Source organism: Drosophila erecta, unplaced genomic scaffold (genome assembly GCF_003286155.1).
Source record: "Drosophila erecta strain 14021-0224.00,06,07 unplaced genomic scaffold, DereRS2 tig00000092-arrow-pilon, whole genome shotgun sequence".
In the NCBI taxonomy this organism is placed as follows: domain Eukaryota; kingdom Metazoa; phylum Arthropoda; class Insecta; order Diptera; family Drosophilidae; genus Drosophila; species Drosophila erecta.
This window is the reverse complement of record NW_020825207.1, coordinates 1664069-1685937: the sequence shown is the minus strand read 5'-3', so window position 1 is coordinate 1685937 and position 21869 is coordinate 1664069. Positions and strand designations below refer to the sequence as shown.

The 21869-nt window shown below is 45.3% G+C and overlaps 4 protein-coding genes across 9 annotated transcripts in view; 2 read left to right on the top strand and 2 right to left on the bottom strand.

Moving 5' to 3' along the window:
• Window positions 1-325: 325 nt before the first annotated feature.
• LOC6547939 lies at window positions 326-12605 on the bottom strand. Of its 2 annotated transcripts, none has more exons than XM_001976421.3 (8): window positions 11903-12605; window positions 9984-10289; window positions 4068-4313; window positions 1885-3844; window positions 1725-1823; window positions 1413-1662; window positions 1263-1351; window positions 326-1201 (listed from the first exon to the last, which is right to left on the bottom strand). In XM_001976421.3, the coding sequence occupies exons 2-8, from the start codon at window positions 10147-10149 to the stop codon at window positions 988-990; spliced, it is 3024 nt and encodes a 1007-aa protein (XP_001976457.2). In that variant the 5' UTR covers window positions 10150-10289; window positions 11903-12605; the 3' UTR covers window positions 326-987. The 2 variants fall into 2 exon arrangements, with proteins under 2 accessions (XP_001976457.2, XP_026836836.1); XM_026981035.1 differs by lacking the exon at window positions 11903-12605 and adding an exon at window positions 10773-10901.
• Window positions 12606-14892: 2287 nt separating this feature from the next.
• Window positions 14893-15449, top strand: LOC6547940 (vegetative cell wall protein gp1). Its single transcript, XM_001976422.3, has one exon. It carries the CDS (start codon window positions 14950-14952, stop codon window positions 15352-15354), a length of 405 nt encoding a protein of 134 aa, XP_001976458.1. The 5' UTR covers window positions 14893-14949; the 3' UTR covers window positions 15355-15449.
• Window positions 15450-15638: 189 nt separating this feature from the next.
• Window positions 15639-16344, top strand: LOC6547941 (transmembrane protein 14 homolog). The gene is made up of 2 exons (XM_001976423.3): window positions 15639-15831; window positions 15889-16344. The coding sequence occupies exons 1-2, from the start codon at window positions 15756-15758 to the stop codon at window positions 16149-16151; spliced, it is 339 nt and encodes a 112-aa protein (XP_001976459.1). The 5' UTR covers window positions 15639-15755; the 3' UTR covers window positions 16152-16344.
• Window positions 16345-16455: 111 nt separating this feature from the next.
• LOC6547942 (venom metalloproteinase 3) overlaps window positions 16456-21869 on the bottom strand; it is a 44776-nt gene continuing 39362 nt past the window's right edge. The window contains exons 10-15 of one of the 5 annotated variants that reach the window (XM_001976424.3): window positions 21376-21502; window positions 20837-21001; window positions 20537-20768; window positions 20295-20374; window positions 19252-20051; window positions 16456-17254 (exon numbers count right to left, since the gene is read on the bottom strand). In XM_001976424.3, the coding sequence (XP_001976460.2) occupies window positions 17226-17254; window positions 19252-20051; window positions 20295-20374; window positions 20537-20768; window positions 20837-21001; window positions 21376-21502 (1433 nt within the window). In that variant the 3' untranslated portion in view covers window positions 16456-17225. Of the gene's footprint in view, window positions 17255-17800; window positions 20052-20294; window positions 20375-20536; window positions 20769-20836; window positions 21002-21375; window positions 21503-21869 lie in introns of those variants that run through there. The other 4 variants (XR_003407924.1, XR_003407925.1, XM_015156060.2 and 1 more) reach the window with 4 other exon arrangements.

Sequence of the window (21869 nt, the reverse complement as noted above, 5' to 3'; positions counted from 1 at the left end):
TACACTGTAAGAAACTACAAGAGAGCACCATTTCATAACTTCAAACGAAAGACAAATACAAGTATGTCGATTCTACGATGAACTATTGGAACCGAAATATTCCATCTTACATAAAACACACTATTTACCAACTAACTATACTATTTACCAATGCTTGTTCTATGTGATAGATCAGCCTAACTGCGATACCCAAAAATTTGTGACTGCTCTTTGGAGATCTTCATCTCGCGCTTAACTTGTATTACTATATAAGCCACAGAATTATAAGTGTTTTTATCTTCTTGGTGTTTGGTGTCTAATAAAGCAGCCCGAAAAGAAACACCTCTTTCTCTTGTCGGTATATACATGTTTATTCAATTAGATATATAATTTATAATCGTACCATTTCAGTATTCATTTCATTACAATTAGTTCTCATTTACTTAGATTGACTACACAATTTGATATTAATTAAGAAGATTGTTTGGTTAAACTTAAATTGAGTTGAATAATCGATTCGGTTTATAAAATATTATGGTTAAAATACAATAAGTTCTCTTTTGATATGGCGACAAAGATACTAGGAAACCTCTAGAAAACTGCATTTAATAATTTCTTTACGATTTAATACACATTGGTCCAACGCAGATTTAATTTTAGTTTGGTTTGGCGCTGCTCATCGAATTCCACACAGATTCTCAGGCTCGTAAGCCTTTCCTGAGAAGAGGGATTCGTAAGATTGCATCTCCAAGGTTTGTCGATTGATATATAAAAGGATTGGGGCCGGGGGCGAGTAGTTAACAATTGGTAGATCATATATTATTGTTATTGCAATGTTCAACATCTAGGCACAAAATATATTGCTTCTCAATTGGGTATGAAAGTTATTGCAAAGTCGTTAAGCGTCGAGGGACCCAAGGCCAAGCCCCACGACTGTAAAACAAATTAATAATACGTAGTATGTCTGCGCTTTGTTTGTTAGGAATCATAGTTCGAAGGTCGAAATGTTTATGTGGGAGACACGCGCTTCGCGGGCGAGTTGCTCAGCAGGGCCGCCTCCTTGGCCCGCTCGTGCTCGTCCTGGAAGAAGATCTTGGTGATGACGACGTCGCCGGTACTCAGGGTCTGCGATTCGGCGTCCACCAGCTTCACCACTCGCTTGTCAGTCGTTCGCAGAATGGGCGTCACACTGCGCTCACCCTGGCAATTGCAGTTCTTAATGCTGTAAGCAAGCGGTTTTAGGAGTTACTTTTTATAGGGACAACACGCAACTCAGTACTAACTTTTTGGATTTCTCGCGTATAATCTGCAGATTCTCGGTGGTCGCAATGCTCGAACCCAATTGCTCTTGCATAGAATTCGAAGCTATAATCTGCAGGGAAAGAAGCATTAAAGGAATCGTATAAAAGTGTAACCGACTTTTCAGTACTAACTTGTTCACATGGCAGCGAGGTGGCAGTCGTCAGAATGGCTTCCAGCTTGTCAATACGGGCAATGCGATCCATTGACTTGTTCTGGAGAATCTCCTCCAGCATTTGCATGGATTCAGTCAGACTTGGTGGCTCTGAACTGAAGCGTGGCGAAAAAGTGCCCGAAAGAGAGTTGTCCGATGGCACCGAATCCAAACTGGGAAAGGCGTCGTTTTCGTTCGGCTCTGGTTCATCCTCTGAGTCACTTTGATCTCTGGAAGCACAATTATAATGGTCAGTTGGATAGCTATTTATTTTGGAATCGATTGCACTCACTTGCTGGGATTGCCGGCGGACTCCATCTTCTCCAGCTTCTTCGCCACCTTGTAGTAGCCCTTCAGGCGCTCTTTCTCATCCTCTGTCAGGTCCATATAGCTGTTAGTTATGAACAAATGTGATTAAAATGAGTAATGTTTAAATGTAGATCATTACGAACCGCAGCAAGCGTATCTCGCGATTGGAGAGCACAATGCTTTTGCTGGTCTGGGCCAGCTTCTGTTTGAGATCGGACACCTCGGTGCTGACCTTGCGCTGCTTTTTGCGTATCTTGACCTCGTTGGGTTTGATCTGCATGAGTATTTGCTCGGTGCACAGCTCGGAGAAGAGAGCCCGATTCTCCGGCTTGATCTGTCGCGCCAGGTTGCCAAATAGCTGGTCGTGGATGAGCACCAGGACATCTCCCGCTGCGTACAGCATCATTTCGCGTGTGAGGGGTCGCTTGGCCCAGAACTTCTGGTCCCTGCGGTAGATCTGCTTCAGCTGATCCTTGATCGGGTTGCAGGGGGCGTTGTACTGCTCGCACAGCGAGTTCAGCGATATGTACTTGGCCTTGTAGACCTGCTTGCCGCTCTCCTGATACTGCAAGATGGCATGTGCGGCCTGTGTGTCGAACACATTGCGCAGCAGGATGCCAAATTGCAGATACAGATTGGCAGCATCGTTGCGGCAGTCGTGTATCACCTTGATCACCTGGTCATGCTCCAGCACGGTCTTCAGTCCGCCATCGGTGACCATCGCCGGGCAGGACTGCACATCGAACAAGAACGCTTCGCCACGGGTCGTTCCAATCTCAATTAGGGTGATCTCCCCCTTCAGGCCTAGGTTGATGCCCTCGCAGTCCAGGGAGACCACTATGTTCTCGTTCTTGGCCGCATACTTGAGTATAATGTCGGTCACAAACACCGACTGCTTGACATTCGCTATCACCGTGGTGTTCTGCAGCACCTTTATCTTCCAGGTGTCGCCGACGAAGTAACTATGACTAGGTGAGTGATTGGCATTGTTCGGATTCGGATTCGCATTCGAGTTGCTATTGGCGTTGTTTGCAGCACTACTGGCATTTTGGTTGGAACTCGTATTGGCAATGGAATGCACGGGACTGGCGTGAGGGGAAGTGGGCCCGCCCTGCTGGTTGGCCAGCGATTGCTTGTCCTTCTCCAGGTTCTCGGCCAGAGTCCGTATAACTAGGGTGTTGATGCGTTGCTTGAGCGTTTGGTTAACACTATTCAAACGCTGCTCTGCCGGATTCTGTGTAGCCTGCTGCGGCTGCGGCTGCTGCTGCGTCTGCGTCTGCAGTTGCTGCGCCTGCTGGCTGGAGTTATTAATGGGCCCGTAGCAGGTGTTCGCACTGGGATAGTTGTTCTCGCACAGGTTCTCCAGCTTCAGCTCCGACATGGGCACGTAGCTGTCGAAGCCAGAGCTTGGCTCCGATTTGGGCTGCCCGAACTGTCCCTGGCTCTGCCCACCCATCACATTCGAAACGGGGGCATTCAGCTTGAAGTTGGGGCAGGCGATGCTGTTGTTGTTATTATTGCTGCCGTTGCTCCCATTGTTGTTGTTCGTGTGACCATTACTTCGCAGAGCCGGCGATTGGAGTCTCTGCTGAACCGAACTGACAACTCCACCAGTTGGTGGACCGCCAGTTGTTGATTCCTGCTTGCGAGTGATGGCGCTGTTGTTATTGTTCAGCGCATTGAATTGCTCCCGGGTTTGAGCCTGTGCCTGCTGGATGTGCGTATCGCTGAGCTTTGGCTTCTGCAGCAGGGTGACTAGATTGGCCTGTATGTGGAAGCAGTCCGCGAAGAGCTTGAGGAAGGAGCTCAAGTCGCCCGGCGTCTTGAACATGCGCAGCCACTGGTCCTGCGGGAAGTTGGTGGTCAGCAGGTGGAACAACTGGTCCACCAGCAGCGGTCCCTTGACCTCGATGCAGTGGGCAAAGAAGTCCAGCATCTGCTGCGTTCCCCGAGTATCGATGTTCGACTGCGGCAGGTGAAGGCGATCCCGCGCCGGCAGATCCGTCATGTTCTCGCAGCCCACCAGCATTACGTAGTCGTCCGTCACCTTGAAGGTGTCCGTGTGCTTCATCAGGAAATCGGTGAACTCCTTGATGTGTTGGCCTGTGTGGAAAATGATGAGGGTTAGTGGAGGCTTCTGATGCATACGTAATTCTGGTCCAGGTTGCCACTTTAAATGCTAATAAAGTCCTGTCTATTGTTCATATTTATCGATTTAACGCCCGAATAATTTGCAGACGCGCAGTAACACCGTCGGTTCGCATTTACTTCATTAGTTTTGAGTGGCAGCCTTGATTGTGAACGCCTCCGTTCGTTTTCAACTCACCCGATATGTGACGCACTTGGGGAGACGCCTGCGACCGGTGGCCCAGGAGACTGCGAACGGGCACCTCGGCAGCCGCTCCGTACTGCAGCATCTTGTTCTTGAAGTAGTCTTTAGCCTCTTGGATGTAGTCCCGCTTGCCCCCGCAGCCGCCGTCGTCCGCGTTGTGGTGCTGATAGGCGTTCACCTGGACGTAGTCGCCGTCCACCAGAAAAATGGCCGGATACTGGGCGAGAAACTTCTTCAGACCTGTCAATCGGCGGAGCAAAGATGTCAATTACAATTAGGTGGCCATTAGGGCTGCTCCCATGGAGGCGAGTGAGTGGTTAATGCAGTAAAAGTGTTGCAGCTACGCCAGCGTAATTAATTTACTTTCAATCTGTCAACTCGGAAAGTGCGCCAAGCAGCGTAAGTACTCATATTGTAGCATAGTTGGTTAATTCCCGGGCACAACTGGATAGTTTCAACTCCCAACTTTAACAACTGGATTGTGAAAACTTTTCTCTGATTCGTGCTTATATCAGCGGGTAACATGTGCCTGGATTCCCATAATTAACAACATTGTTTAATCGCATAACCATCAAATGACGAACTCACATTCATCCGCATGTGCCACATGTAGATGTCTACGTATGAATAATCATGAGTGTTTTGTACTGCCTGCTTCTGTGTTGTTGATTTGGTTTGTGAAGTTGGCTAAAGTTTCTGGATTCAAAGTTAGTTTAGAATTGCATGAATGAGGGAAGCTCTGCCGGAGATTTGACTTTGTGTAGTTCCACTGGGAGATTAAATGTGCTTATTTCAATAAACAATCATTCATAAATCATGCATTATCGCATCTGTGAGCGTTGTAAGAGTGATTTTAAGCCCTAATGGTTCGTCTGAACTTGTGTAACATAGTATTCAACAGCAGCTACCCCTCTGACACCGCTCAATTGTTCTCAGTGTAGTGCCAACCGAATGAAAAGTGAATGCACTCAGGCCGTGGAAACGACTGAGTGAGCCAGCGAACCATTTATTTGATAAATCAGGTCATACTCGTAGTTGCCGCCGCGGCGTCCCAAAACGGGGCATCCAGGCCAGACCAGACCAGCCCAACCCAACCCACCACTTCCAGCTCATCATCCGCAATCGGTAGCAATGCGATGAGCACTAGACTCCATATGTCCCATTGTACCAGCAGCGCCCCCCACCCACAAAGCCATCTGCTGTGCTCATTGTTTGGTTTTGGTTAATATGACGTGACAAGACAACGCGCAGCGTTGGATAGATCAGAGGTTTTGTTGCGTGTCACTCGAATTTGGCTCCGTAATGGCAGACATGAATTAATTCAATTGCATTTGACATAACTCGGCCGTAAAGTCGCTGATGAATCGGACTGGCATTATGCAAGGTGTGTGCTAGCCAGCTGGATTGCCAACGGATTCGGCTAGTCAATCGCAGGGTAATCCCCGGGCAGACATCTCGTCATCCCAATTCCCAGCTGCCAAATGAGCCACAAAACTGACAAATGGCTAGCAATTTCCACCACCCAAAGAACAGGAGAGTGGAAAAAAACGGGGTTTAGAGCGTAATTCAATTTTATGTTTACTTAGAGAAATTGAAATTTGTGGAACAAATCGAAGTTCATGGCATTTCAATATTTCAATATTAATATTTACCGAGGGCGGACGCCCAGCCCGAATATGTAATGCAATGTGCTCAAATATACGTGTATACCACTTGGCCACTTGGCGGGCTAATATTTGTATTTGTCTGCGGCTGTGTGCTTAGCCGCAATTCTTGGCAAGCAAACTGTTTTGGCAGCACCCGCCCAACGAAGTGGATGTGGAGCAGGTGTTACGAATTTGGGGGGTTTTTGGGTGGCTTTTGGGGCAGCACTGCCGCATTTTACGGCTCGACCCACTTGGACACATTTTTTTGCGGTGGCAATTTTCAAATGCACCGAGGACACTTGCCATAAATTTATGTATATTTATGCCTTGTCGCTTATTGAAGAAAACGTAAAACGTAAAACCAAACGAAACGAAAGGAGAGCATTTCCCCAGGATGTTGTGAATCGAAATGTAAGTGAGGTAGTGAGGAGCAGCCAGGTAATGGGTTATGTCTGGCCGTAAACTCCGGATTTTATGACTCACTTGGGGGGCTGGGAGCCATCTCCTCCATCTCCCTCATCTCCCCCAACGTAGACCATTCCCAGGGTCGTGACTTCATTAGGAACTCATTAGTTCCGCCTCATCACAGCGTCCTGGCTGTCAAAACGGGTAGCGATCAATTAGCAACAAATGGCACAGAGTTCGCAAATAATGAGTGGCACACTCACTTTCGCCTTAAACAAAATGTTTCGCCCTTTGCGATTAATGTCAAAAATCAATGCGAGTTCCACTCTCTTGGAGGAAAGGAAAGTTAGCTAAAGCATAAAAACCTTGGCTGCACACACGCAATGCCGGGAAATGTGGACCTTGAAGGGGGGATTTTCCGGGTGGATTTCCGTGGGTTTTTGGGGGTTAAGGGGGAGGGAGCACCGGCTGGCAGGCGTTAAAGGATTTTCTCCCCTCGACACAAAATCGTTAAATTTACGACAATGTCAGAAATTCAAATGCGTACGGAAAACGCAGAAGGTTCAAGCGAAATTAGTTGGCAGATCGATCAGGCAATCACTCTGTTCATCTAGTCTATGCAACTTTTGGTTACAAATTGATAATCAATGTATTACAATCGATTAAAGTGAGTTATTTCACTAAGTTTTTCCAGCTATACTCCATGAAATATGCAGTTTAGCGCCTTGGAATTTCAGACAGCACTCTATCTTGATTTTCTACTTTTTACTCGGCTGTGCGCCATTAGTTTCAAATTGATTTCTGTGTAGCTTAAGTATTTATTTCATTTGCTTTGACAACTTTTGCCAGTTGCCTGTGCCTGTGTGTTTTGTTTGCTTTGGCAATCGATTACGCAAAGCGAAAATATAAACACACACAGAAAAACAGTTGCGAACCTTCACAAAAGGCTTGGCCTGTTTTGGTGCGAGTGCTTTTTTTCCACATATTTTTACTATTTTTCCCATTTTGTGTGTGCAATTATTCAAAGCCGCTGGCAAGCCAAAATGGCAAAACGATAAACTAAGCTAAATGGTCGTGTTTACTTCTGGCAGGCCGTTAAATTAGCAGCGAAATTTAAGCTAGCCATTAACGAGTTTCAGTTCAGCAAACTCTTCAAACTGTTTGTCTAACCCAATAAACGCCGTTTGAGTTTCTCCCTCTGCCCGGCTAGAAAATTGCTTTCAACGTTAATTTCCCGAAAATGTTTCCCCACCAGAGAACCCTCATCAATCGCTGGGGAATATGCATGGTGGCACACACACCTCCATTTATTATTGAAGCAACAAATGGATGTGGTCTCTAGTCCCCAGAATATCATGCAATTTTATTGAAATTCAATTGAACATTTTTGTCACGTAATCGACACTTTTCTATTACAAAGTTTCCGCCTCTCCCCCGCCACTGCGTTCCTGACCAAAAACCACATAATGTGCGAATCGGATGGGTCTATTGTGGGCGGCAGTCGCCGGGGGGCAAAATGGTGCTCCATCGGCCTTAACGGCTTATAAGTTGGGCAAACAACACGTTGACAAAATTGAAGAGGCATAAAATATGTTTGTGGGATTGGGATTTGAGGTCAGTCCCAGTGGGCTGAAAACCGGGATTAGTGGCCAAAATGGGGTTGCCATTGGCCAAGGAACTGCTTATCACACGCTCAATAGTTCCATACCTGGAACATCCAATTTTGGTAGTCCGCAACTGACTCTTCTCTATTTATAATTATAAGACCTTGACATTTCCATTTCCATTTTCCCAAATCCAGCTGTGATTTGCGTGCTCGCCGCGTATTTCCCTGAACTTTCCCTACCTTGTCTATTGCGTTCTTGGCCAAAAGTAAAACTAGCGCTTTAAGTCGCAGACTAAACTAATTCTGCGGAAAATGTTGCTCACCCGAGGTAAATAACATTTGTCCGGGCGACAGAGTCACGCACATGGGTGTAGAATCAACAAATGTGATAAACATTTTGTTAAATGTTTGTTTTTTGTCTTGTTGCAATTAGTAGCCTGCAAGAGCAGTGTATGCCAATTGTCACGGTGTATGATCGAAGCACCATAAACACAATTATGGCAAAAAGTTGATATTCTCGAATAGCTCTTAGATCATAACTTGGCTAAAAGTGATCGCCCAGCGAAAGTAATGACCGTTTTGTGCAGCTTTTTACATAAACTAACGGTTCCTATCACTTTTCCACTGATTTTCCGAATTTAAAATTTTTGCCAATTTTCGCATTTTTCATAAGGGGTTACATCATCAAATTTTACGAAAAATGGTCAAAATCAAACATTTCCAGCTGGGAATACCACTGGATGGGAAATTTTATTACGAGTTCAACAAGGTGAGACATTCCGTATTTGGTCCACTACTTTTTATTTTGTAGAGAAAATACGTAATATTTTTTGCGAAAAAATTACAAAAGTTATAAGTTGATATTCTCGAATATCTCTTCGATCATAACTTGGCTAAAAGTGATTGCACAGCGAAAGCAATGACCGTTTTGTGCAGCTTTTTACATAAACTAACGGTTCCTATCACTTTTCCACTGATTTTCCGAATTTAAAATTTTTGCCAATTTTCGCATTTTTCATAAGGGGTTACATCATCAAATTTTGCGAAAAATGGTCAAAATCAAACATTTCCAGCTGGGAATACCACTGGATGGGAAATTTTATTACGAGTTCAACAAGGTGAGACATTCCGTATTTGGTCCACTACTTTTTATTTTGTAGAGAAAATACGTAATATTTTTTGCGAAAAAATTAGCAAAGTTATAAGAGCATTCCCACACAAACTGAAGTTCATGACGATTCCGCGGAGCTAAATGATTTGCTATTAATCCCTGAGGTGCGGAGGCAACAAATGCGTGCCATTTCCTGTGGCTCTTTTTTAAAACCCCCAGCTCACGAGTGAGAACATCAAACAAATGTCTTCACATATCTCCGGCTCGAGGGAAAGTGCATTGCACCTTCCCAACTCCCAGCTCCCAACTCTCAACTAAGTGCTAGCTATTTATAAAAACCGAAAGTTGTTTGTTGCGGCTATTTTTAGTCGCTCGCGTTAGTTAACCGTGCATTTTGATAAACAGCGTGGCCCCGAGTTTTCCATGTGCCGAGTTGTCAATGGAATTACAACACGTGTACGTCGAGCATGAATCTCGAGTCTTTGCCTGTTTTTCGTAGACCAGTTGTAAGCCAACACCCATACCACTTGTGGAAAACGGGAAGGGGGAGCATTATCGATTGCAGCTTGGCGGCTGCAATGAAAGGCGATAAACCCTTGGCATGTTTTTGTGGTTTTTGGCATTGAGATCAACCGGCAGATGGAAAATGAGGCGCCCAGACTCCCCTCCGGCAACTGGCAATCGCAATTGGAAATGGAAATGGAAACGGCAATGACATGTGCACTTGGATGCCGACCACTCGAAGGCAACATGCACAACACAATCAGCGAGTGTGACTGTGAGTGTGACAAACAACGCAAACCCGCAGGTGCACAAATACTCGTACTCGTACTGTATGTATGTTCCGCAGCCGAACAAGAGTGTCCAGTGTCCACTGTCCAATGTCAGCTATCCACTACTGCTTTCCACCACACACGTTTCCAATTTCCCAGGCTCGGCCGGTGACATTTTAAATGAGAGCTGATTGAATGCCACGGCATTTACAGCGCACTTTCTTGAGCTTAATTCGATCCAGTTTTCTGATTAAGGAGAGCTGTAACCAGGCTTTTCTCTTTGTATCCTATTTGCATCTAGATCTATGGTGGTAGGCCCACAAGGGATGGCTAGTTTCGAAATGGTATCATTATGATTGCTGAACTTACCCGACTGACTGCCCCCGGCGATTTGGCGCATCTCCTTGGTGAACTCCTTGTTGCCGAACTGGCAGGAGAGGTCGTGCACGGTGCGGGGCTCGCCCTTGTCCAGCAGTCGCTCCAGGAAGAAGAGCAGCGTCATGTTGCGTGCCATCTCGTACTCCATGGACTCCATTGCAGGGCCTGCTGTGTCCGCTATCCGCAATTCGCTATCCGCTATCTGATAACTGCTAGCTGCTATCTGCAATCCACTATTCGCTATCCGCTATCTGCTCAATTATTAATCCGGCCGAGTACGTCACGTCGGCTGCTTATCTGCGGGTAGAGAGGGAGGGAGAGGGAGAGGAGAGCGTGAGTGAGGTGAAATGGCCAACACTTATGCAACGCGCCAAGAAAGCCGGCCAAAAGGCAGGGCAGAAACTAGACAAACCGCAGGCACATATTAGTTCACACTGAGAGAAATTTCTCGGGTTTGCCCAACTCGACTTCACTCTATGATGATCACAAAACAGTTCATAATTAAAATGATTTTTTCTCTCTGTGCAGCTTCGTTTCATTATTTATTTAATACATTTGCACTTTGCCACTTGAGCGGCTGCTGTCGCTCTCTCTTTCCTGCCCTCTATGTACCTCTCACTCTCTATCTCGACACTTGTCTTTTGCATTGCATTGTTTTTGTGGCTCGCCTTGCACTAGTTGAAAATATTCGGAGCAACGGCGGCCGGTTGCAGAGCCATAAACTTTGTTTTGCTTCGTGAATAATTGAGGAGCACAGACTCAAGCGAATGGAACACGTACGAAGGAGTTGCTTCCGTTGCTTCCGTTCCGGGCTGCGACTTCCTTATCCTTGCGGCATGTCCTTGCGCGCCGCTCGAAAGTTTGAAATCAACTGGCAGTTTCCTGCGCCCACAACATAAACACCGGCGAATTCAGCCAGCTGACTGTGCGGCGAAAGAAGGAGTCACCGTCACGGCGAATTGGCATCAGTGTTGCCAGCAGGGAATTTCGAAACCGTCAAAATCGGCGACTGAAAACAGTGAAAACTCGCTAGGCCACAATTATCAGTACATAGAACCAAACCGTAAATGACGATTAAACAATTGCATATCTGCTCTCATTCACTTAAAGATTCATGAGCAAAAATCAAATTACCGTAAGATCTCCGGAGCATTTTCAACATAGCGATGATGGACTGTATGGGAACGCGCCAATTGGAATTTGCATGGGATAAGTGCAAATCAGACTCTGAGCACAATGGGATTTGGTTGGACATTTCAAATGGAATTCGGTGGGAATCAAAAGTTGGCGATCAAATGTTGGCACCTCGACGGGGCTATGGCTATATATATATCAACTTTTAATTTGTTTGTTGCTGCCTCTGCTTTTTGCCGCCGGTTGGCATGTGAAAACTGCCAGCGCTGCAGAACAGGTGATTGACACAGAAAGAAAGGTACAAATGTGCAGCGGAAATGAAAAAATGAAAAGCGTAAGCTCCCAGGAGTGCATATTGCTATTTTGCCCGGCCGAAGAGGACTTGCCACTCATTATTGTTATCCAACAGGAGGGCTGCAAAAGCCAATAAGAGCTGCAGGTTTAGCTGTGGTGTTGGTGCTTTCCGATTGATAAGCAGAAACCGTTGACAACAAATATGTATTGAGAACGGCAAAAACAAAGCACACACATTCCACACACAACCAGCCGATGTGTGTGTGTGTGCTGTTCGCTGTACAGGTATTCGTGCGATTGTATGGGTGGCAAAACAAGAAACTCCAGACACACCGATAAAAAGAAGAGTCTTATTAGAAGCGAAAGAGTGGGCAAGTGCGCGATGCGATGACTAAAGAAAGGTAAAAACAATAAAGGAAAAGAAAATAATAGCTGGCAGAGAAAACGCGCAAAATATGCAAAAGAAGATCAGTCATAATTACCTGTCAGTTAATCACTTGTTCGCCTTTTACCCTTTTGTTTGTTTAAGTGCACTTGTGATCTATATTTAAATTGATTGGCGCACACACACGCGATACAGATCCTCGCGTTTGGGATTTCTCACCAGATCTGCGATCAGATCTTAGTTTTAGCTTTTCGTGTCACTACTGCTATTGCACTGGCGATTTCCAATTGGGCTTCAATTAATTAACATTTTTCGGCGCAATTAACGCATACACTTGCAGAAAAACTGCGACGAAAGCAGTTAGTTATTTTCGTAGCTATGCTGCTGCTGTTGTTGTTGTGTCACTCACACACTCATGCACCCATATGCGCGCTGGTCAGGTAGGTTATGTAGTTGTGTGCGTGTGTGTGTGTTTGTTAGGCACTTTGAACTGAAGGCTGGTAAAAAGTGTAAAAACCACTTGTTGCACCGTGTTAAAGGCACTCGGCCAATTGGAGAGTGTCGCACGTGAATTTGCGACTCCGGCCGGTTGGCGGGCAACTAAAACGCACTTGCAGGCAGGTAAAAAACGGACAATTGGCACGGTTTTCCGAGCGGAGCGGAGCGATGCGATTTGATGATGACAGCGCCAACGCGAACACACGAACACAAGCGCATCGAAAAACACCAACGAATCGAATTTAGAAGGCGGGCGGCGAAGCGAAGGCGGTGGCTAGTGTGGCCAACGGTTCGGTTGGTATTTTACGAGCCGGGTGGCAACGTTGCGCGGCGCGACCGTTACGCAGTGTGACCGTTACGCATTACTTCGGCTTTGGTTTTCGAAACCATTTTGAAAAATATTAGCCTTCCCTTTCAGATGCCTCAGAATTAAATCTTGTCGTTTAATATTATCACTATTTTACGAGCCGGGTAAATCTTTCGATCAATTCAATCACGGGAACTTCTTGTGTGCATTAATAGCTCTGAATTAATTTCATTTACTGCACAACCCTCAAAAATCATGTCATAAAGAATATACAATATTTTGAAACGGTACATATAAATGTTGTTATGATGGGTCATGTTTTTCCTAAAGCATTGTTGGTGCTGTAGTCAAATTCCCACCATAAACTTACTTTTTTAACCTTAGTTAAAACGTTAAAACAATTGCGTTCAAGACATTGGTAGCTTACTTTGATACATCCTTGAAAATATCTAACAGCATGCGCTTACTTAAACAAAGCTTTAAACAGGTGTTTAAAGTGTCCATTTATTTAGCATACTTTTAGACACATGTAGAGAAATATTTTCAGTCCTCCATAGAATTACAGAATTACAGTTACCAGCAAGTTTCCTTGCTTTCTAAGCTTTCCCAACTCATTTGTGCAAACACAGGCAATTGTTTGTTTAATAGATGAATATGCATTGTTGAGCTTACTGAGCACATTAAGCTATAGTCAAATAACATTACTAAATGTTATAAAGATCAAGATGGCTTATTGTACAAAAATAATGAACTCTCAATTAAAAGAAAACTTAACACTAACTCCTAATAATCACATCCTTTAGTAAATTCTTAATCGATTAGGTTTCAGTGTCAATTAATGGACTACTTCTTATTGTAGGATTCTTCAAGAGAGAAAATAGTGTACCCTCTTTCTCCTTTTCAAAGAGGGACCCAAATATTAAGTTTCTATGTCTACATTAACATTTCGGTCAAAATGTTTTCCCTGGCCTTTTGAGGTACCGACTCCCCACCATAACTGTGATAACTACAATTATAGCTGTTATAAATGCATATGCATATTTCCTCTTCTGGGAAATCTCCTGTCGCCTCAGCCACCGCAGGAGGAGTAGAAGGAGGAGGAGGAGCAGTTGTCGCTGGTTGTGGAGGGCGTCTTGGTTATGGACGTGGGCGAAGTCAAAGAAGAGCGAACTCGATGGAGTAGAGGAGGATCTGCTGCTGGACGGAGTTGAGGAGGAAAACGAAGAGCCAGGCCGCGAACCTGAACTGGAACTCGACGGAGTCCATGACCTAGAGGGACTGAATGATGTGGAAGAGGACGGATCGGTCGAGATTGAGCCGGATAAGGTGGTGGCACCATAGGCGGTCGCTACGAAGACAGCAAGACCAAAGGCAAGGAAGAATTGGGGTCTCATCTTGGTGTCTATCTGTATTTATAGGGCCTATCTGGAGCTGTGGGGTCCAAAATCTGAATCTGTGCGCAGTCTACATATGATCTAAACATGTGGCCAAGTGTTTTATTCTGGAAGTCTGGAAATTAATGAGGAAGGAACGAAAATTAGCTCTGCAGCGAAACTTTGGCGGTTATTTTGAAAATTATTTCTGCAACGAACTTTCTAATCAGAGTATATGTACATTCGAATGTTGAGAAAGTTCGTAGGGTAAATATATGTGAATTTCATAATTTAAATGTTCATTACAAGTGGAGCGATGGATCCCCTTTTTATGAGGCATTCAACACATTCATGACTCTTACTTTTTCTGCATTTCTGTCTGGCATTTTATTTCATATTCGTAGACAATTTATTCTTGATTTTTACCATCAATATAAGGGCCCTAAAGCCATTACTATTAAGCGCTGACGCGACGGACTCGGACCACTCGCCTCGTAACACCACTCCCCTCCTGGTTTTCCAGACGGAAGTGATCATTAGGAGTTAGTGCTAACTTTTCTGTTATTGAGAATTTATGCTTCATGTACAATAAGCCATAAATATGGACTTCTGTGTAAAATTCTCAACAATATGTACATATTTATCTATTTACTAAATAATGTGCTGTGTTTGCACATATGCTAAGAATACATTGAGCCAGCCTGTCAAAATGCGGTATTGTTTAGCTAGTAGGGAATTAGATCTTTCCACAGCCATCAACAGCCTTCGCTCTTACAGAGACGATTGTCTAGTCTTTTTATTGGATTGAATATATTTGTCATGACAAGAATGTAAAGAGTACACTAAAACAGTCAAAGCAAACACAGATTCAGCAACTAAAGCGAAACAATCGGATTTTCCCTATAAATACTCGGATTTAAGCCGTAATCTACACAGTACTCCATTTTGTAACAAACTGAGCTGAAGATGCGTTCCCCATTTGTAATCGCCTTTGGTCTTTTGGCCCTGGTTGCAACTGCCTCGGCAGGCAAGACGCCCGGGTCATCTCCAGCCGCGTCGCCACCAGCACCGGCAGTCACGCCGCCCGGGTCATCTCCAGCCGCGTCGCCACCAGCACCGGCAAGCACGCCAACCCCGGCACCTCCAGCTACTTCACCTACCCCAGCTCCTCCTGCTTCGCCCGATTCCCCGGCCAGCAGCTCGTCCTCGTCCAGTGGATCCAGCACCACCCAGCAGGAGAAAAGGCTCAGGCGCCAGGTGCGCAGGCTGAGGCGCAAGCTCCGCCGCCAGAGGCGTCTGGAAAACCAGGAGGGGAGTGGTGTTACGAAACGAGTGGTCCGTGTGGTCCGAGTCCGTAGCGTCAGCGCTTAATAGTAATGGCTTTAGGGCCCTTATATTGATGGTAAAAATCAAGAATAAATTGTCTACGAATATGAAATAAAATGCCAGACAGAAATGCAGAAAAAGTAAGAGTCATGAATGTGTTGAATGCCTCATAAAAAGGGGATCCATCGCTCCACTTGTAATGAACATTTAAATTATGAAATTCACTTATATTTACCCTACGAACTTTCTTAACACTGGAATGTATATTCTGATTAGAAAGTGCGTTGCAGAAACGATTTTCAAAATGACCGCCAAACGATGCTGCCAGATGGCCGAATATCGTACGCTGCAGGGCGGATCTTCGTTTTTCAAAGAAAAGGTCATACTTACCCTCCACTTGCCACCAAAACAAAGGTTACTCCTTAATTTAATCATAATAAATCAAAATGCCGGTGGATTGGTTCGGATATGTGTACGCAGCCACGGTTGCCGCCGGAGGAATCATGGGATACGCCAAGGCAGGTGAGTTGGCAGCCCTCTGACCGTGGTCATGTCGATTGTGCAACCCATGCATTCCAGGTTCCATTCCCTCGCTGGGTGCCGGCCTGGCCTTCGGAGCACTGCTCGGCTATGGGGCCCACATGAACTCCCAGGAGACGCCACGCCCCCTGCTCCAGCTGGGCACCTCCTTGTTCCTGGCTGGGCTGATGGGCGCCCGCTGGAACCGATCCGGAAAACTAATGCCCGCCGGCATGGTCTGCATGCTGTCCGTGGCCGCCTTGGTCAAAAATCTGGCCACCTACAATCGCTACCTAATGCCCACCGGCACAAAAGCCCCTTAGGCTGCATCCCCTCCCATGGATGCCAACATGATGGACTTGCCATGAGATTGCCCTAGCTTCATTTTTCAGTCGTATTGAATAGGTTTTCTACTTTTTTGGTGATTGGGCCTTTGGTAATGCGCTGTGTCACTTTCTAAGATAGTGAGAAGTAACTGTACTTGCTGCAAATATATTTTATCATCTATGCTTTTAACTTAGGTCGTTTTTATACTCGGTTCTATGACACATTTCATAGCATACTTTCAGGCAGTTCAACCTTCCAGGTCGAATATATTAAAGAAGTCTACCATTTCGTACACTCAAATCTTTTTATGTATATTTATTCTTTAACTTAGTTTTTGTTTCTTTTGTGTGTGTGATAAATTTACAGTTTCATTTATTATAAGATGTTCAGTTAACTACAACTAAAACTTAGCTATTACATTTTGTTGCTGTATAAAAAGAGCATTAGGCTAGGTAAACGTAAATCGATGAATTTCTTTAGAATTAAGGCTTCTAACAAATTTAATACAATAATGAAGTGAATAATTTGAGTTTTCTTGTAGGCAAAGTGCGGCAAGGTAGGTATATTATCGATTTTCCAACCTTTCTAGCATTTTCCTAAAAGGAAACGATAAATATTTGTTAAGTAAAGTGTACAAATTATATATGTTTATCACATTGGAAAGTGGGATAATTATTAAATTTCCTTTCGATTGATTTGTGGCTCAGAGAATAATTTAGGTTGTCTGCCGAAAAGTGCGTGTGTAGATGAACTTTTTACAGAATTAAAGTACTATTACTATTTTACAACATTTTTTTTGCATTTTGCATTAAATTAGATTACATAATATATGCGTGTACTGAACATAACAACTTTGCTCGGCTGCTGCGTTGCACTCATCAAACAGACAATATTTTAAATTAGTTGCGGCTAGAACTAACAACAAATCAATAGGGCTTCGTACAGAGTATAATAGTAATAAATTCTAGCTAAAAACACTTTAAGCTGCAAACATTTCCTCCAATTTCGATGGCAGTGACGTCTGCGTGCCAGTTCCAAACGTTTCCCAATGCGGCTGCATTGCACTTTCACTAGAACGGAAACAGCTTCCAGTTAACCACTGCGGATGCGTGATGCGGGAACGGAACAAAAACGGAAGCGGGGAAAAAAGAAAGAAAACGCAGGAAATTAGTGATTGTGGCAGAATACAATTCTCGGGGGGCGTGCAATAACAATGGGCTAATTAGAAAGGTTTCTTTCGTATGCAAAAGATAAATATTATTGCATACGCCGGCCATTTTAAATTGTGTGGGTGGTTGTGTGGTATGTGCGTGTGTTCCATTCCATGCGTTTCCACTTGCCAAATTACTCTGTTTCACGCTTGCCATTTTGCAGTCTAATTTTTAGTATGCAGAATGCGTTCTTGGTTCCATGCCACTCTTCCAGATCAAATAGAATACTTAAGTGCTACAGTTAAAGATGTTCTGATATAGTTTCGATCGGTTTTGCCTTCAAACAGTGTGTATGCATGTGTGGTGGTGTGAGAGATAGAGCGTGTATGTGTAGCTTATGCTGGTGTGTGTGTGCATGTTTCAATGCCAATTGGTTTAAAGTTCGATTTTATATTTTTTTTTTATTTGTATGTATGGGGCGAGTGTTCTATGCAGTTTTGAAAAAAAATAGAGCGAGAATTAAACCGCGCAATTAGGGAAAGAATCGGCGATCGTCGTAATCGATAGATAGGTGGTATGAGAGATTTCTTCAAGCATGCTTTATGAGGTCTGCGGATGTGTGAATGCGAATGTCCTAACCGAGCTGTACCCGCCTTTCGGAGACAATGATTTCGTTTCGAATCGGGTGGTCTGAAATGAAATTCTAAGTTACGCTTAGGGTCATGCCAAAATAAGATTCATTAACTACTTTTCGGAATGCTTTCAAGGCGACTCCGTGCTACGGTATTAAGTATGATCGATGCAATGCCAGATGACCAATGCTTAAAGTACGAGGGTAATCCATATTATAGCTAAATGGACCGTTACGCATGAGTTTAGCACTTGCACTTCGATACGTCGACCTTGACAACCAGGATTATGCATTTTTTAGAGGCCAGACAGCGTGGTAGATAATAATACTGCTATGACTATCGCGTATCCATGCTCTATACTCTAGGCCAAAGCATTAGACTACTAGGGGGAGTTAAGAACCCGACTTGAGTGCTGGATTGGTTTTGGGCTTACCGCACGCAAGGATAACGAATCGGTAACGGTTTCGATTTCGATTTCGGTATCGGTATCGGTTTCGGTATCGGTTTCGATCGGTTTGACATTGTGTGTGTTGCGTGTTGCGTTGTATAGTGTGTGTGGTCTTGTTTTTGATGTTGGATGGGGAGCCTTCGGTTCTTTCGGATGTTCGGTTTGGTTTCTCAAGCAGCTTTATGGACCGGATCTGTGATCTGTGACCTGTTATCTGTTATCTGTGTTTCTTTCTGGCTAGCAGTAGGTGGTAGCTTATGCTAATTGCTATCAATGGGTTGTCTGCCACGTCCTCAGATCGTTTGCGTTTACATGACTCGTGTGCGGCGTATGAGTTTTTGTGTCTTGATTTTGGGTTTCTTGGCGGTCTCCGTGGTGCTCGACGCACTGCTACTGTTGTCCAACACCGCTGGCAGATTGTTTGTGGTGTCGCCAATGTAGTTTGTCGCATACTGCTGCTGCTGCTGCTGCTGCTGCTGCTGTGGCTGACTACTGCTGTTATTACTACTGCTACTACTAGTTTTGTATGCCTTAAGACTACTCCGATGGGGCGTACGTTTCAGAAAGTGGCTGCCATCGGGCTGCTGCTGCGCCAGTTGCTGCACTTGCTGCGGCTGCGCCTGCTGCTGCTGCTGCTGCTGCTTGCTGCTTGTTGCGGAGCTGACAGACGACGACACGGAGGTGGCGGTGCTGCTGGTGGCCGATCCACCGTCATGCAAGGCTCGCAGTTTTTTAAAGTACGCATCGAGAAATGATGATGTGGTTATCGGTTTGGCGGTGGTTGGTGTGGGTTTTGCCGATGTTGCCGATGTTGCTGATTTCTGCGCAGCACTTGTTGCTGCTGTGGGTGTTGTGGGGAACTTACGTTTTTGCCGCTCAATCGCTTCATTGCTCTGAATGCCGGCAGTCGCCTCGTTCTCCTCATCGGGCAGCCCATCCTGGTGTTGCTGCTGCGCCTGCTGCTGTCTCTGGTTCTCGTCCTTGTTGCTCAGTGGCTGTTGCTTTGCCCCATTGTTGTTGCTGTTGATGTTGCTGCTGCTGCTGCTGCTGCTGGTTACACTATAATTTGTAAGGCGTTTTTGAACCAAGGGGATTTCGACTATCGACTGTTGTTGTTGTGACTGCTGTTGCTGTTGTTCTGGTTGCAATTTGGTAGCATGTTGTTGTGTCTGTAGCATGTGTAAATAGTATTCGATTTGTTTGCGTAGTTCGTGTGTATAGATTTGGAAAAGGTTCGGTGTTTGTGTGGTTGTGGTTGGCCTGCGAGTTGATGTTGCAGCGAGGTCACCGTTCGTGGTGGTGCTGCTGCTGCTGCTGCTGACGCTGCTGCTGATGCGCGTCGTGACCAGCACGCCATTGTCCTGCACCCATTGTCGTTCGGGAAGGCTGCGGTGCAGATAGCCAAAGGACTTGGACCTTGGCTTTTCGGTGCTTGTGGTGCGCACAGTGGTTGTCGTCATGGTTTTGGCGGTTGTTGTCGACTGCACAGCAGCGACGCCAGCTGCAGAGCTTTGCTCGACCTTGTTGTCCTCCTGGTTGGCCTCCTGCTCCTCGCTGCTAGTGCCCTCATCCTGCTCCTCAATACTCTCAGTCTCGTCCTCTTGGGACTCGTCCTCACTACTACTCTCAATATCCTCAGCTGCATCTTTCTTGTTGTCGATTTTGCTAATGTTGTGGTTGGTTGTTGTATATTTGGGTGTTGGTATTGTTGTTGTACCGAATTGGTGTGTGAGGGTGTAAAAGTTTGTATATTAAAAATTTGCATTCTGAGTGTATTCGTGTACTGGGAACTCAAATATTATGTGGTTCTGGTGTATTTTTAGTAATAGGAGTACTCTTAGCTTACACAACAAAAACTACTGGAAAACAGTCGTCTTCTAATTAAATTACCCATTTTACTATACTCACTTGTAGACTAAACGATAATTGTGTCCGTAATCGGGAATGATGTTGGAGGGCAGTGGTGTACAGCGACCATCCAGGCAATGCTGAAAAGTTTAAGGTAAACAAAAACGATCGAATTTAAATAATTTACTTTGTACACAGTATCGGACATTCAATGCTGTACGCCTAAAAGAGCTGTCCGTTCAGCGAGCTGTCCGTTCAAGGGAACTTCTTGCGTGGTAGCTCAGAATGATCGCATTACTTACATAACCATTTCCGCAGGCCGATCCCTCGGCCGCTGGCCTGTAGGCCACACAGTATCCCGTCTGGGCGTCGAAGCAGAAGAGCTGGGCACACACTCGCTCGTCCTTGAAACAGGCATAGGTTCCCCGATCCCTGCGGCACTGGGCGTCCAGCGAGAGCAGGGTTCCTGGCAGCGATCTACCCAGAGCGCTGTCCTCATGAGGGGCGTTGTGCAGGCAGGTGGCCGTGTCTCCACTAAAGAGCAAAGCGGAGTCATGAGTACCTTTCGGAACCGTACAGAAAATATCATGGCAGCAGCTCACTTGAGGAAGTGGTGGAAGCTCTGCACCGTGCAGGCGGACCATCTGAAGCCCCGCTCCGTGTGACGCAGATCGGACATGATGTAGCCATCCTCCCAGCGGCACCGCTGGGCGCCCGGTCCACCCAAGTAGCTGGGCGGTGGCGAGCCGTCGTGCACCGCTCCCAACCTGAGAAACGAGCATGGGACACATTATGATTGAGGGGCACAATATGGTAATTGATTAATTGCACGCCGAATGATGTCAAACGGAAATGCAAACGGGTTTCAGTGACCAGTTTGCAGCGGCGGAAATTATTCATGTTTTTTATGCGATCGGGCGCCCAATGAAATCCGAATCGTTAAATTCGGTGTGTGGCTTTGACGGCAATACTCGTAGTCCGTTTTGCACGAATATTCAAAGAAAGTGAGTAGGTCACATATAGGAATATAGTGTAGGAATGGAGTTATTAATGTGATACTCTAATAGCAATCACATTCCACGCCTTTCAAGCATCTCGCGTCGACTGCAAATGGATGGGGTCAAGTCAGGGGGCTACTCACAGGTGTCCCACTTCGTGGGCAGCCACGATGATGCCGCTGAAGCCGCCGGTGTCCTCGATGATGGCCACGCTGTTCACCTTCTCCAGTCGCTTGTTCACCACGCATGCGCCACCGACGTAAGCGAAGCCTTTTCCGAAAGAAAACACACGACCGAAATGAGGCAATTAGTGGGTTGTCTTACTCAGTTGCATTTTCTTCTTTTCTTCATTATTTTTCCTTTTTTTGTTTTTTGTTTTTCGTTTTTTCGCTTTTGTCCAACAGGAAGTTGACAATTTTTTCGAGTCGCCGTCGCCATCGCCTTAGCCGTTGCAGTTATTAAATGAAAAATCTAATGTTTCTGTTTTCGCAACTGAGCAGCAATTTGCTTGTGTTTTCACTTTCGAACATCGTATTAAAATATGTTTTTACATAATAACTGTAACCGCTGGGAGAAGCGGGTCGCTTAGTGGTTGTGACTTGATGCGAGTTAGCAATTAGTTAGTAGCTGCATTTGA

Bases quoted from the DNA above. Each gene is read 5' to 3' on its own strand.
- LOC6547939 (XM_001976421.3), bottom strand. From the start codon at position 10,149: ATGGAGTCCATGGAGTACGAGATGGCACGCAACATGACGCTGCTCTTC. The intron at 3,845-4,067 runs GTGAGTTGAAAA...TTTTCCACACAG, and splicing joins CCAAGTGCGTCACATATCGG to GCCAACACATCAAGGAGTTC. The intron at 1,663-1,724 runs GTGAGTGCAATC...TTGTGCTTCCAG, and splicing joins TCCGCCGGCAATCCCAGCAA to AGATCAAAGTGACTCAGAGG.
- LOC6547940 (XM_001976422.3), top strand. From the start codon at position 14,950: ATGCGTTCCCCATTTGTAATCGCCTTTGGTCTTTTGGCCCTGGTTGCA.
- LOC6547941 (XM_001976423.3), top strand. From the start codon at position 15,756: ATGCCGGTGGATTGGTTCGGATATGTGTACGCAGCCACGGTTGCCGCC. The intron at 15,832-15,888 runs GTGAGTTGGCAG...CATGCATTCCAG, and splicing joins CATGGGATACGCCAAGGCAG to GTTCCATTCCCTCGCTGGGT.